This window comes from Antechinus flavipes, chromosome 3 (assembly GCF_016432865.1).
Source record: "Antechinus flavipes isolate AdamAnt ecotype Samford, QLD, Australia chromosome 3, AdamAnt_v2, whole genome shotgun sequence".
Lineage (NCBI taxonomy): Eukaryota > Metazoa > Chordata > Mammalia > Dasyuromorphia > Dasyuridae > Antechinus > Antechinus flavipes.
Genome location: NC_067400.1, coordinates 184588491 through 184604848, shown reverse-complemented (window position 1 = coordinate 184604848; position 16358 = coordinate 184588491). Strand labels below are relative to the sequence as shown.

Here is a 16358-nt window from a genome sequence, read left to right as displayed (position 1 = left end):
GTCCCACAGTTTTAGTGCAATCTCTCTCTTCATGTGCCACTTGGAGTAAGTCCAGTTACACTCACTTTACCCCAGCAAGTTTCCATCTCTTACTGTGTGTTTTAAGCAATATAAACCCTTCTACTTTTCAGTAAGGGTCCAGCTATGCTCTTTCTGAGGCTTCCAGAACTCCATCCCATTATAGAATAATAACTGGTTACTAAGGAGCCATTCAGGTTTCAAAAAAATTGGAATCCATAGTCATGACTCAAGTTGCTGGTGTCCTCCACAAATCCAGCAGCTGGTAAATTTGAAGGTGGTTAGCCATCTGGATGATGGCTTGGAAACTATTACTATGTGGGAGCCAAGGGACTGGGCTGAGTACATATAAGAGGGACTAGAATCAATGCCCACAACCAGGGTACCCCCATGGTGTCACACTTTAGTTAAAAACAAAATATCTATGCAGGGTAGTGGAAAGACAGGTGATGGTACCTAATACAAATACAATTAAAAGCAAAAGGGGAATTGCAATACTAAGAAAGATCAATAGTCTTACAGACTGAGGTAAAGGTTCAGGGTTCATATACCCAAACTTTAGGAGGCTTGCACCTCAGTTGCACTTTCAGTTTGTCCTGTTTGGAAGAGGGCTCAATTGTCCATTCACAAGGTGGCTCAGCAGACTTCTTCACCTGGGAGTGATGAGTCCAACTCCACTCTCTGGTCCATACTGCAGTGACCAAAATCAATAGAATCTAGAAAGGCTCTTCTCAGGTCAGGATGAGCTTCTCTTCATTCCATGTCCAGATCAGGATCCAGTCTCCCACCTGGTATTGATGCACAGTGAAACCCAGAGATGGAGTTTGAGCAATTATCCCGTTAGTCTGCAAAACATGAAGGTGTTTTGCCAAAGTAGATACATATTCTCTTAAAAACCTGTCTTTCTGTTCATAAATAGTATTCCAACTCTTTCCTCTCAAGTAGAGATGAGCAAAATGAAGTTAAAAGGAGATGACCCCATAGCTCTTCAGGGTCTTGTATGTATCTTGAGGGCCAGATAGAGACACTTGATCCAGGATAATTGGGTTTCTGGCACCAATTGAGTGATCTGTTTCTTAATTTCTTGATTCATTCTCTTCCCCTTACCTGATGAGGGAGGGTGCCAAGGAGTATGAAATTTGAGATAGTATCCAAGGCTTGCATGAGGAGCTGCAGAATCTTACCTATAAAACAAGTCCCTTAGTCTGAGTCAGTCATTCCACCATCCCATACTACAGGATTATTTGCTCCATCAGAATTTTGCCTACCATAGCGGTAGTGGCCAACTGCAGAGGGAAAGCCTCCACTCAAGATGTCAGATGCTCCATTACAATCAACAGATATTTGAGTTGGCTTATTGGAGGCAGTTTGGCAAAGTCCACTTGTATATTCTGAAATGGCTAGAAATGTGATGGTTTCCCTCCTTTTGGAGTTCAGCACAAGGCAGTCTTGTTTATTCTTCAACACACAAGAAAACCATCCAGCAGCTGTCTCACTAGGATGTAAAGACCAGGTGATACATACCACATCACTAACTTCCCTGATGCAGATGTTGAAGGATCTGTCTCATATCTGATTTAGTCAATACCTTTCTGCTATTTGGGAGATATTATTCACCGACCTGTTCCTGTGCTCCCAAAGATAAAGCTTTTTCCTGCTCTTCTGTTGTAGAAGATGGGGAAGGAAGACTGGGAGTAAAAGAAGAAATTAGAACCAACGAACAATTGTGCTGTTCAGATTCTACAGCTCCCATTCCCTTTGCTTCCTCATTGACAAGATAGTTGCCCCTGGCTTCAAAGGATTGTCCAGCTTGATGACCATTCACATGGATTATTGATATATTTTCTGGTAGCTCCAAGTGCTAGAAAACTTGGGAGACTAGAGTAACATGAGCCAGGTCCCTCCTCTTGCTGTTTACCATTCCCCCACAAAATGTGAACCATGCCCCGAGCATATTTAGAAAGTATAGATAAGGCTTTGCTTTCCCTCTACTAGTTTTAGGGCCTGGTTTAGTACATACAGTTCACATGAATTGAGCAGTCCACCACCTTCAGTCAGGAAGAGGCTATCACTATTTATTGTAGCATATCCATTTATCCTTTTCCTCTCCACCACTCTAGAAGATCCATCCAGAACAAATTCATTCCCTTCAGAATTGGGGACTCTTGAAAATCTTCTCTAACATTAGTCTGGAGATCAATAAAATCAATACAATAATGTTCCAAACTGGTCCAGTCCTCCTCTCTCCCCCTATCCCTCAAGCTAGGAAGAAGGCAGGATTCAAATTGTTGTCTTGTTCTAGGACCAAATCATCCTTCTCAAGAAGGATTGCTTCATACTTTAGGATTGTAAGGTCGCTGGGCAATCTTCCTGCCCTCTGGTTAAGAGTGATTCAGATCTGATGTGGGACACTTACAATGAGGCTTTCCCCAAGCATAACCTTCTTATTTTCTTCCACCAATATTGTGGCAGCTGCCATAGCTTGAATGCAAGTAGGTCATTCCCTTGCCACAATGTTTAGAATCTTAGAGAGGAAGGGTATTGCTTTCTCTGGCTCCCTCTTAGTTGGACAAGCACCCTTAAGGCCATGCCCTTGTCCTTGTTCACAAACAAATGGAAGAGTCTTTCTAATGGCAGAAAGGTCAGCACAAAAGGGGTAATGAGCACCTCTTTTAATTTCCTGAACCTTTCCTCCTTTTCTGAGTCTCACTCAATTTTGTCTGGCTTTTTATCTAAAAAACGTATACATAGATTTAATAATGGTGGAATATGAGTCAATCCAATTTCTACAGTAATCCATTAATCTCAGGAACTTCCTGAGTTCCCTTTTATTCCTAGCCTGGAGAATACCTATGATTCTTTCTGGATCTAATTTCTTTTGTCTCTCACTAATCTAATGCCTTAAATAGTTAACCTTTCTTTCAACAAATTATAACTTATTCTTTGATACTTTCAAGCCCTCTGATCCTAAGTAGTTTAGCTAAGTAGAATGGCTTCCTTAACTCCATTTTTCTTACTTCCCAATACTAATAAATCATCACCATATTGCAATAGTACCTGAGTTCCAAGGAGAGCTTTAAATCCCTTCAGAATTCTCTCAATGATCTGTCTAAATAAATTTGGTGACTGTATCTTTGAGGAAGGACACACCATCTGTATTGTTGTTTTCCCCCAGAGTTAGTGTCTTCCCATTCAAAAGCAAAAATGTCCTTGCTTTCAATATCTTAGTGGACAGGCTTAAAATGCATCCTTAAAAACACTAATTTTTAAAGGGATCAATCTAGACTCTCCCCCTGTTTGTAGGGCCTGCCCAAACTTCTGAATCAATTTGCCCTTCTTCATCTTTTATGAAATTTTAAGTGGGACAATTTGGGTTCCTTTAGTGATTAAGTAGATAGCCAATTTAGTAATTAGATCTCTTCCTAACAAATTTATCCCATCTCCAGGACCAGAAGCACCCTGTTTAAGCCAGTGGTCCCTTGGTATCAGACTTCTAAAACTTCAGAAAGGGAGATTGGGAAATTTTCTCTTTTTACTCTGAGATGATGAGTATTTCTTATGATAATTTAGTCCCGAAGAAGAGGCAAGTTACAGAAGACCAGGTAGGCCCAGTATCTATCAAGAACAGCACTTCCTCTCCTCAGGTTCCATCCTTAAATTTATCAAAGGTTACCGGTAGGATTGTTCAATGAACCCCTGACACCTCTGGTCCTCTAGTTCCACCAAAGAACACATTCTTTCCTCTATTTGTTGTGGGGACAGTCTCTCATTATATGCCTCTTCTTTCCACAACTCTAGCATGTTAAAGTTTTACTTGTTTTCTTATTGCTGCCTTTGGCTTTCTTCTCCCACTGCCCATGCTCTCTTTCCTTTATATCCCTCCCTAGTTTGGGGCTTCTTCCACTGTCCAGAATTGTTCGGTGTCCCTATCATAGTTTGGACAGTCTGCACCATGAGACAAGTTTTCTGGTTTGCTTTTCATTATCTCTCCTCACATATACTTTGATGGCTTCTTCAAAGAGGTTTTCTAAAATCCTATTGTTTCATCTGTCAATCTTCTGAATCTTCTTCTTCTTCTTCTTCTTTTTTTTTTTTTACTAATATCTGGCCTAACATCTATATTTGGCATAAGGTAGTGTTTATCCTAAATGGATTATTCTCTCTTGAAGAAAGAAGAATGATTAGGAGAGTCACAAAAATGATGGAGTAAGTACACAAACATCCGCCTATGGCTGGGCTGGTCCTGGCAGATGAAAAATACTCAAACCTTGACCCTAGATGGAACCATAACAATGAGGTTCATAGATCACACATGCAGTACCTGAGAGAATTAAATATTACTGGAATTAAGAACTCTCAAGCCCCAGAATATTAAAAAGGCTATTGAAGTTATTGAGAAAAAAGAATAGTTTTCTAAATGAGCTACAAGAAAATGCTAATAAATACTCAGGATTAGATATGTTACCCAGGCATTGAGTTCATGTTAAAGGTAAACTTTGTAACTAATGCCTGGCCAGATATTAAAAAAAAAAAAAAGAAGATTCAGAAGATTGACAGATGAAACAATAGGATTTTAGAAAACCTCTTTGAAGAAGCCATCAAAGTATATGTGAGGAGAGATAATGAAAAGCAAATCAGAAAACTTGTCTCATGGTGCAGACTGTCCAAACTATGATAGGGACACTGAACAATTCTGGACAGTGGAAGAAGCCCCAAACTAGGGAGGGATATAAAGGAAAGAGAGCATAGGCAGTGGGAGAAGAACTCCTAGACTCAACAACAACAACAACAACAACAACAACAAAAAAAAAAAAAACAAAACAAAAAAAAAACATAGACTTCCAGTAGCTTACCTCTGGATTTTACACATAGAACTTGTTCTTCAGGATTCTTCCTTCAGGAAGGCAGAATTCCCAAATTCCTGGAATGGAATTCCTGGAGTCCCCCAGTATAATCTGGGTGTGAGCTGGACTCTGTTCTCCATAGGAGACCCCTTCTCAACCAAATGGCAATCCCGGACAAGCACCCAACACTGTGTGGGTCAGAAGACCACTGATTCAATTAAGGATAGAGGTTTTTCAAGGTAGAAAACAGAAGTGTTTATTTTATCAAGTCTCATGAGAACTAGGCATCTCCCACCATGCGGACAGACTGGCAGTGACAAGAAGTGAAGTACAGAAGGCAAGCAGAAGGTTATATACCCTAACATAAACGAATCTAAGAACCACCCCAGGGGCTGGACCTCCACTCTGATTGGTCAAAGTGGGTGGTCTCACATTCTAGCCATGAACAAAGAAATATCTCTTACCCAATCCTAACACAAAAATCACATATTTACCTCATAGGAGTGTTCTAGTATTGAGATGCTAGTACAACAAGAGAGGGGAGAAAGGGGGTACCATCTAATTTCCTAGATCACATGATTTACAGGAATATGAAACTTAGGCCTGTCTGCTGAGACTCAAGTAGGCCTGGCTAAATTTTGGAGCACTGTCTCCATTTTATGCACTATCTGAACTAAATTATGTGTGGGAAAATTTTCAGGATTTCCTCATTCCACTCAATATTATTAAATTTTACCAAATCCTTCTTTCTTGTGAGGGAGGTGTACATGAGTGAACATGTGTATGTAGTAAAGAAAAGAAGAGGAAAAGAACTCAAATAAAGTTAAAAGTCCAACTTGGTTGAAATACCTTCTTAATGCCTAATGGGCAAATCATAGACAAATATCCAGGCTAAATTTTTCTTAAGTTGCAAACTTGTTTTGTCCAATGATGAGATTGACTTGATATAAATATTTAAAACAATTACTAAACCAGTATGCCATGGCATTGCAAAGTAAACAAAGCTTAAGCACCTTTTAGTTACAGAGAAAAGTAAAATAAAAAAAGTAAGCATTGAATGATCTAGGTCTAGGAAAAGACATACACATCTGAAAATAACTCACCAGTAGTTTAATGGACATTTTCCCATTTTATTCTAGCCCTTGTTTGGTATGGAATTTGATTACAGTAAAGACAATTATTTGACTAGAGAAATGAGGAGGGGGGGAAATAGAAACATAAAGAATAATTGCATAAGTGTAATGATATCAGGATTTTTCCATGAAAAGCATCTGGGTGAAAATAAGTTTTCATCAAAGACAAGAGAGGAAGTTATATTAGTAGGTGAATTACTGTATGATAAGAAATGATCGAGGAAAAACAACTATTGTTATGGACCAATGTAAATCACTCAGGTATTTTCAATCTAACAACCTTTTAGGAGAGTTTTTTTCTTAAGCAATATCTCAAACTCTGTGTCATAACATGCTTCAAGATGTCCACTATTATTTCTCTTAGAGTATTTATTGATACTTAGAAGATCCTTGGTAGAGGAAGGAATACAAGAAAGAATAAAATTCTAAATTTCTTTTTTTTTTTTTTTTTTTAAATTTTTTATTTAATAATTACATTATATTGACACTCATTTCTGTTCCGATTTTTTTTCCCCTCCCTCCCTCCACCCCCTCCCCTAGATGGCAAGCAGTCCTTTATATGTTGGATATGTTGCAGTATATCCTAGATACAATATATGTTTGCAGAACCGAACAGTTCTCTTGTTGCGTAGGGAGAATTGGATTCAGAAGGTATAAATAATCCGGGAAGAAAAACAAAAATGCAGATAGTTCACATTCGTTTCCCAGTGTTCTTTCTTTGGGTGTAGCTGCTTTTGTCCATCATTTATCAATTGAAACTCAGGTCTCTTTGTCAAAGAAATCCACTTCCATCAAAATATGTCCTCATACAATATCGTTGTCGAAGTGTATAATGATCTCCTGGTTCTGCTCATTTCACTTAGCATCAGTTCATGTAGGTCTCTCCAAGCCTCTCTGTATTCATCCTGCTGGTCATTTCTTACAGAACAATAATATTCCATAACATTCATATACCACAATTTACCCAGCCATTCTCCAATTGATGGGCATCCATTCATTTTCCAGTTTCTAGCCACTACAAACAGGGCTGCTACAAACATTTTGGCACATACAGGTCCCTTTCCCTTCTTTAGTATTTCTTTGGGATATAAGCCCAATAGAAACACTGCTGGATCAAAGGATATGCACATTTTGATAATTTTTTGGGCATAATTCCAGATTGCTCTCCAGAATGGTTGGATTCGTTCACAACTCCACCAACAATGCATTAGTGTCCCAGTTTTCCCGCATCCCCTCCAACATTCATCATTATTTTTTCCTGTCATCTTAGCCAATCTGACAGGTGTGTAGTGATATCTCAGAGTTGTCTTAATTTGCATTTCTCTGATCAATAATGATTTGGAACACTTTCATATGAGTGGTAATAGTTTCAATCTCATCCTCTGAAAATTGTCTGTTCATATCCTTTGACCATTTATCAATTGGAGAATGGCTTGATTTCTTATAAATTTGAGTCAGTTCTCTATATATTTTGGAAATGAGGCCTTTATCAGAACCTTTAACTGTGAAAATGTTTTCCCAGTTTGTTGCTTCCCTTCTAATCTTGTTTGCATTAGTTTTATTTGTACAAAGGCTTTTTAATTTGATGTAATCGAAATTTTCTATTCTGTGATCAGTAATGGTCTCTAGTTCATCTTTGGTCACAAATTTCTTTCTCCTCCACAAGTCTGAGAGATAAACTATTCTATGTTCCTCTAATTTATTTATAATCTCGTTCTTTATGCCTAGGTCATAGACCCATTTTGATCTTATCTTGGTATATGGTGTTAAGTGTGGGTCCATGCCTAATTTCTGCCATACTAATTTCCAATTATCCCAGCAGTTTTTATCAAATAATGAATTCTTTTCCCAGAAGTTAGGGGCTTTGGGTTTGTCAAACACTAGATTGCTATAATTGACTATTCTGTCTTGTGAGCCTAGCCTTTTCCACTGATCCACTAATCTATTTCTTAGCCAATACCAAATGGTTTTGGTGACTGCTGCTTTATAATATAATTTTAGATCAGGTACAGCTAGGCCACCTTCATTTGATTTTTTTTTCATTAGTTCCCTTGAGATTCTCGACTTTTTATTGTTCCATATGAATTTTGTTGTTATTTTTTCTAGATCAATAAAATATTTTCTTGGAAGTCTGATTGGTATAGCACTAAATAAATAGATTAGTTTAGGGAGTATTGTCATCTTTATTATGTTCGCTCGGCCAATCCAAGAGCACTTAATATTTTTCCAATTATTTAAGTCTGACTTTATTTGTGTGGAGACTTTTTTATAATTTTGCTCATATAATTCCTGACTTTCCTTTGGTAGATAGATTCCCAAATATTTTATGGTATCAACAGTTATTCTGAATGGAATTTCTCTTTGTATCTCTTGCTGTTGGGTTTTGTTGGTGATGTATAAAAATGCTGAGGATTTATGGGGATTTATTTTGTAGCCAGCTACTTTGCTAAAATTATGAATTATTTCCAATAGTTTTTTGGTAGAATCTCTGGGGTTCTCTAGGTATACCATCATATCATCTGCAAAGAGTGATAGTTTGGTTTCCTCATTGCCTACTCTAATTCCTTTTATATCTTTCTCGACTCTTATTGCCGAGGCTAGTGTTTCTAATACGATATTAAATAATAATGGTGATAGTGGGCAACCTTGCTTCACTCCAGATCTTACTGGGAAAGGTTCCAGTTTTTCCCCATTGCATATGATGCTTACTGATGGTTTTAAATATATGCTCCTGACTATTTTGAGGAAAAGTCCATTTATTCCTATGCTCTCAAGTGTTTTTATTAGGAATGGATGTTGGATTTTATCAAATGCTTTTTCTGCATCTATTGAGATGATCATGTGGTTTTTGTTTGTTTGGTTATTGATATAGTCAATTATGCTAATAGTTTTCCTAATATTGAACCAGCCCTGCATTCCTGGTATAAATCCTACTTGGTCATAGTGTATTATCCTGGTGACAATTTTCTGTAATCTTTTTGCTAATATTTTATTTAAGATTTTAGCATCAATATTCATTAGGGAGATTGGTCTATAATTTTCTTTCTCTGTTTTCAGCCTACCTGGTTTAGGTATCAGTACCATATCTGTGTCATAAAAGGAGTTTGGTAGGACTCCTTCAATCCCTATTTTTTCAAATAGTTTATATAACATTGGAGTTAATTGTTCTTTAAATGTTTGGTAGAATTCACATGTAAATCCATCTGGTCCTGGGGATTTTTTCTTAGGGAGTTGATTGATAGTTTGTTCTATTTCTTTTTCTGAGATGGGACTGTTTAGGATATTTACTTCTTCCTCTGTTAGTTTGGGCAAGCTGTATTTTTGGAGGTATTTTTCTATTTCATTTAAGTTGTCGAATTTATTGGCATAAAGTTGGGCAAAGTAACTCCTAATTATTGCTCTAATTTCCTCTTCGTTAGTGGTGAGTTCTCCCTTTTCATTTTTAAGACTAACAATTTGATTTTCCTCTTTCCTTTTTTTAATCAGATTTACTAAGGGTTTGTCTATTTTGTTGGTTTTTTCATAGAACCAACTCTTAGTTTTATTAATCAATTCAATAGTTTTTTTACTTTCAATTTTATTGATCTCACCTTTTACTTTTAGAATTTCAAGTTTAGTGTTTGACTGGGGGTTTTTAATTTGTTCCTTTTCTAGCCTTTTTAATTGCAAACCCAATTCATTGACCTTCTCTTTCTCTATTTTATACAAATAGGCCTCTAGAGATATGAAATTTCCCCTTATTACCGCTTTGGCTGCATCCCATACATTTTGGTATGATGTCTCATTATTATCGTTTTCTTGGGTGAAGTTATTAATTATGTCTATGATTTGCTGTTTTACCCAATCATTCTTTAGTATGAGATTATTTAGTTTCCAATTATTTTTTGGTCTACTTCCCCCTGGTTTTTTGTTGAATGTAATTTTCATTGCATCGTGGTCTGAAAAGGATGCATTTACTATTTCTGCCTTACTGCATTTGAGTTTGAGGTTTTTATGTCCTAATATATGGTCAATTTTTGTATAGGTTCCATGAACTGCTGAAAAGAAAGTGTATTCCTTTCTGTCTCCATTACATTTTCTCCAGAGATCTATCATATCTAGCTTTTCTAGTATTCTGTTTACCTCTTTGACTTCTTTCTTATTTATTTTCTGGTTTGATTTATCTAATTCTGAGAGTGCAAGGTTAAGATCTCCCACTATTATAGTTTTACTGTCTATTTCTTCTTGCAGCTCTCTTAGTTTCTCTTTTAAGAATTTAGATGCTACCCCACTTGGTGCATATATGTTTAATATAGATAGTGCTTCATTATCCATGCTACCCTTTAGCAAGATGTAGTGTCCTTCCTTATCTCTTTTAATTAGGTCAATTTTTGCTTTAGCTTGGTCTGAGATCAGGATGGCTACCCCTGCTTTAATTAGGTCAATTTTTGCTTTAGCTTGGTCTGAGATCAGGATGGCTACCCCTGCTTTTTTGACTTCACCTGAAGCATAGTAAATTTTGCTCCAACCTTTTACCTTTAACCTGCATGTATCTCCCCGCTTCAGGTGTGTTTCCTGTAAACAACATATTGTAGGATTCTGGCTTTTAATCCATTCTGCTAACCGCTTCCTCTTTATGGGGGAGTTTACCCCGTTCACATTTATGGTTAGAATGACCAATTCTGTATTACTTGCCATCTTGTTAACCCCGATTTATGCTTTCCTCCCTTCTTTCCCCTTTCCCCCCTTCCAAGTATTAAGCTTGTGAGCACCCCTTGCTTCTCACAGCCCTCCCTTTTTAGTGTCCCTCCCCCCGCCTTAGAGTTCCTCCCCCTATCTTACCCCTTTCCCTCCCAGTTCCCGTATTCCCTTCCGCTTAGCTTATTCCTTCCCTTTCCACTTTTCCCTTCTCACTTTTCAATGAGATGGGAGAAGTTTCACCATAGATTGAATATGTCTTAAGATTTTTCACTTAAAGCCAATTCTGAAGGCAGTAAGATACCCACTATATTCATCCCCCTCCATTCTTTCTCTCAGATATAATAGGTTTCCTATGCCTCTTCATGTGATGTACTACCCCCACTTTACCCTTTTTCTGGTACAGTGTCCTTTCCACATCAATTTCTAGAACAAGGTATACATGTATTCTTTATACATCTATATAGTCAAAATATAGTTCCCAAGATTAATCTTTACCTTTTTAGATTTCTCTTGAGTTCTATATTTGTAGATCAAACTTTTTGTTAAGTTCTGGTTTTTTCATCAGAAATAGATGAAATTCGCTTACTTCGTTGAATGTCCATCTTCTTCCCTGGAAAAAGATGCTCATTCTCGCTGGGTAAGTTATTTTTGGTTGCATACCAAGTTCCTTAGCCTTTCGGAATATCATATTCCAGGCCCTTCGATCTTTTAATGTGGATGCTGCCAGATCCTGGGTGATCCTTATCGTGGCTCCTTGATACTTGAATTGGGTTTTTCTAGCCGCTTGCAATATTTTTTCTTTCATCTGAGGGTTCTGGCATTTGGCCACTATATTCCTTGGTGTTTTGATTTTAGGATCCCTTTCAGTGGGTGATCGATGAATCCTTTCAATGTTTATTTTTTCCTCTGTTCCTATGACTTCTGGGCAGTTCTCTTTGATAATTTCCTGGAAGACAATGTCCAGGCTCTTTTTTTCATCATGTTTTTCTGGGAGTCCAATGATTCTCAGATTGTCTCTCCTGGATCTGTTTTCCAGGTCTGTTGTCTTCCCCAGAAGGTATTTCACATTTTTCTCCATTGTTTGATTTTTTTGGATTTGCTTGACTGATTGTTCTTGTCTCCTCGAGTCATTCAATTCCACTTGTTCAATTCTGATTTTCAGTGAAGTATTCTCTTCACTCACTTTTTTAAAATCTTTCTCTAATTGTCCAATTGAGTTCTTTTGTTCTGTGGAATTTTTTTCCATTTCGCCAATTTTGTTTTTTAGAGAGCTGTTTTCTGTTTCCAGTTCACTAATCCTATTTTTCAAGGATTTTACTTCTTTATCCACTCTCTCTTTAACTGACTTCTCCAGGCTCTTTTCCCACTTTTCTTCTAGCTCCCTTGTGAGAGCCTTTTTAATCACTTCTATGAGGTTCATCTGTGCTGAGGAACAGATGCTCTCCTCCTTTGGGGAATCACCTGGGGACTGTCTGTTTTTAGTCTCCTCAGGATTTAGAGTCTGCTCTCTATCTGTATAGAAGCTGTCAAGGGTTAAAGTCCTCTTCAGCTTCTTGCTCATTCTGTCTATTAATCAGAGACAAACTAGCAAAGAAAAACAGAAAAAACTGGAGTCTTTCTTTGGGGGGGGGCTGGGTGTGTTATCGAGCTTCCTCTACAGACTGCAGGGGGCAGCAGTGAGGCACTAGCAGGACTGTGCTGCGCCTGCGCTCTGAGATCCCAGAGCGTGCTGAGTCACTGAGGGGGGGGAAGGGGGGGGCGGCCAGGTCCTGAGAGACTCCAGCTGTTTGCGGTTGTGCTCTTCAGCCCCGGTGTTTTTAGCTTCTCTGCTGGGCTGTTGACTTGCTGCAGGTTCCCAACCTGTAGCGAAGCTCTCCCCGCAGAGACGGCTACGATCACTCCCCACCCCCTCTCCAGTCTGCTCCCGTGCTCTCACTGCCGCTGCCCTCAGCCTGCGCCCGATCTAAAACCGCCCCAGCCCTCCAGTAAAGACAGACCTTTCTTGGCGGATCTCAAGGATGGCTTCTCTTGGTAACTATTTGTGGGTTTTTTTTCAGTCAAGCATTGATTCAGAGGCTTGTAATGAAGTGGATAGTGAGAGAAAGCGCGGAGCTTATGCAACTGTGAGCCTCCTCTCCGCCATCTTAACCGGAAGAAAAATTCTAAATTTCTTTAGACTGGCTTGAGGAATTGGAAAATATCTTCCTTCATATAGCTCCAGAATTCTGAGACCCCCTGAGGATCCATGAGACACCCCTATGGAATTTCAGGTTCAGCCCAAGGTTTAAAGAACTGAAATCATGATATCTCAAATTAACCATGAAATTTTTATTAGAGGCTGTGGAAGAGGATGATGCCTAAAAGTCTGGGACAATAAGCTACCTAGGATTCAAATCTGGATACAATAACTAGGGAAATAACCAGTAACAAAACACCAAAAAAGGGATTTGGAAGCTTTTGGCATATGGTAGTCTTCTCGTATCTATTCCTATTATTAGTACTCAATGTATTAATAGAAAAAGTAGAGGTATAAAATTAATTTTCCCTTAAACTTAAATCAATAAAGAATGATGATAAATTTTGTCAAGGTGTAAATAAGACTTCAAGCTTTTTGTTTTCCTTTTTTACTCTGATAAAATGGTCTCTCACATATCTGAAAAAACACACACAAAACTTATGCAGAGATGATGATTTCTTTGATTTGAATGAATACCTAATTAAATTTCTATGACTTACTTTGGTTTTGTTTTATTTGGAATAACCTCAGCTTTTAAAAATTAATACACATGTGTAATCAAAATTAGTTGCATACAAATCAAAAACTTAACAAAATGCTTATATTGTGCTCAATATTTGTTGAATGAACAGTGTAATGTCAGAACACATTCTATTTATGTTAATTTTCTCCTATCATATTTTAAATATGTAATGAATTCACAATGAAAAAAAAAACAGAAAGAATCAAATTAATTTTGAAGAGAACAAGAGGTTAGAGACCAGAGATTTCAAAGAAGCATTGAAGCCTTATACTCACCTGGCTGCCTTCTTTCTGCCAAAAAACAGCTGGCTGAGGGTTTCCTTTAGTTTCACAGGGAAATGTAATTGTTCGACCTTGAGCTACAATCTGATCTCTTGGCCTAACCACAAACTGTGGAGGAGCTATAATATAAGAGGAGAAAAACTGCATAAATATCAAACAGAAAACAGAAATTACTCCAAAAAGCAAATTTAGTAATATATATTGCTTTTGGTGCCAAGATGCTGGAGTTAAAAAAAATTTCTTATGCCTTTACCAAAACAGAGTTAAGTAACATTTTGTTAAATGAATCCAATTGCATTTTGTATTAATTGTTGCCACTCACATTTTAGAACCTTTGTATAATGGATTCCTAAGACCCACAGGTGTTTTTTTGTAGACAAATATTACAATAAAAGTTCATTTTTTAGGATTTAAAAAAATAATTGGCCAGTCTTACCTACTAATATATGAAGGGTTCTTTTCTAGAGAGTTCTTCTGAAGTTAGTACTAGAACCCAAAATGAATTTAAGAAAGGGCAAAAATCACTGACTTGGACAAAATATGAGATTTTGTGGACAATTTAGGACAATGATCCCCAAATTTGATTGATTACACATCAATATCAGTTTAAAAAATGTATCCTCAAAATAATAATTTAAATCATATAAGTGTACTAATACAATATAAAACACAAAAACAGAAACTTAAAAGTTAAAAATCAAATAGGATTTGATCCTAAAATCAAAATCAATAGGGAAATAGATTTGTAGAATATGGTTGGAACAGAGATTTGTTGTTCTCAGTCAGATCTGTACTTTAGGAAAATCACTTCGGCAATTGTATGGACAAATGTTTACAGAAAAGAGACATTTCAGACTTACGGGGCAGAGAGAACACACATTTCTTTCTGACCTTCTCTACAATGCTCACACTAATTATGAAATCCAGCCTCTGAATTAGTTCTGGACCAGTAGAATCCACAAATATTGCAAGTACAACAAATTGCCAGCAGAAGATAATTTCGAAGATCACCAGAAAAGTATGGTTCAATTGGAAATGGGAAGGAGGCAGCCAGCTCAAGCAGCTGAGTACAAACTCCAACACAGAGTCCCAGGGAGGTGCAGTCTCCGCGGGTGGTGTGGACTCCATGTGGTAGAGAATCTACAGGGAGGAAACAGACCAGAAAAGGTCTGTTTCAATTGGAAATGGGAAGGAGGCAGTGAAGCACGCACAGCTGAGTACAAAGACCAGCACAGACAGTGCAGACTCCTGGGGCAGTGCAGAATCTGTGGGGTGGTGCAGACTCCATGTGGCAGAGAATCTACAGGGAGGAATATACAGGACTCTACAGCAGTGTTGGCCACTCTGCCATGGTTGCAAGCCAATAGATCAGTAGAGAAGTTATAAAACATCCAACACAAATACAAAAGATCAATAGTGAACCCCCAAAAGCCTAAATCAAACTGGACTTGGCTATGCCCATCCAGCACTGGGAGTGAATCAGCACTGATCCAGGGCAGCAGGATTGAAGGGCCTGGAATCTGATATACTGAAAGTTGAAGGAACTTGGAATGCAGCCAAGAATAACTTAACCTGAAAAACACAGCCTTTTCTTTCAGGGAAGAAGATGGACATTCAATGACACTGGTGAATTCCATTTATTTTTGTTGAAAAGACCAGAGCTAAACAAAAAATTTGGCCTCCAAATATAGAACTCAAGAAAAGCATAAAAAAAGGTTTAAAAAAAAGGAAAAAAAAACCTCTTGAGAATTGTATTTCTGTTATGTGTATACATTGAGAATACATGTATAATCTAATTTTACTGTTATAATATTAAAAAAAAAAACAAGAGATAGAAAGGGGTTTGTAAAAGAAAAAAGGGAAAATTGGAGGTAAAATGAGGGAAATTCTATCTCAGAAAAAGGCAAAGAAAACATATTATAATTGAGGGGAAAAAGAGGGTGATGAATATTGTGTGAATCTTACTCTCATCATATTTGGCCCAAAGTAATAGATATATTTGATTTCATCGAGAAACATCTCTCATCTTATAGAAAAGTGGGAGGAAAAGGGGGAAAAGGTAAGGGGTAGGCTAAATAGAAGGGAAAACAGAAATGAGGGGGGAGGTATAAGAAAAGGGGAGAGACTCTAAAGGGGAAGTATTGCTTGAAGCAAGTGGTGCTCATAAGTAAAATCCTGGGGAGGAGGGAACGGGGAAAAGGAAATAGAAAAATATAATTTGGAGTAAATAACATGAAAGGATATACAGAATTAGTAGTTTTAATCATAAATGTGAATAGGGTGGACTCTTCCATAAAGCAGAAGCAGATAGCAGGCTGGATTAATGCCAAAATCCTAAAATATGTTGTTTACAAGAAACACATTTAAAGCAGACTGATACATACAGAATAAAAGTAAAAGACTGGAGCAGGATCTGTTATGCTTCAAGTAAAGTTAAAAAAAAAAAAAAACCAGAGGTAGCCATCCTGATGAATACTAAATAAACTAGATATTATAGATCTTTGGAAAAAAATGAATGGAAACAGAAAAGAGGACACTTTCTTCTCAGCAGTTCATGGAACCTATACAAAAATTGACCATATATTAGGACATAAGGACTCAAAATCAAAGGCAAAAAGACAGAAATAATAATGCATTTTTTTA

General features: G+C 37.5%; 1 protein-coding gene across 1 annotated transcript in view; it reads right to left on the bottom strand.

The window, feature by feature from the left end:
- Positions 1 to 16358, bottom strand: part of ROBO2 (roundabout guidance receptor 2) — a 636650-nt gene that overhangs the window by 133901 nt on the left and 486391 nt on the right. Inside the window, exon 8 of the mRNA XM_051990556.1 lies at positions 13710 to 13834. Coding sequence (XP_051846516.1) covers positions 13710 to 13834 — 125 coding nt within the window. The remainder of the gene's footprint in view (positions 1 to 13709; positions 13835 to 16358) is intronic.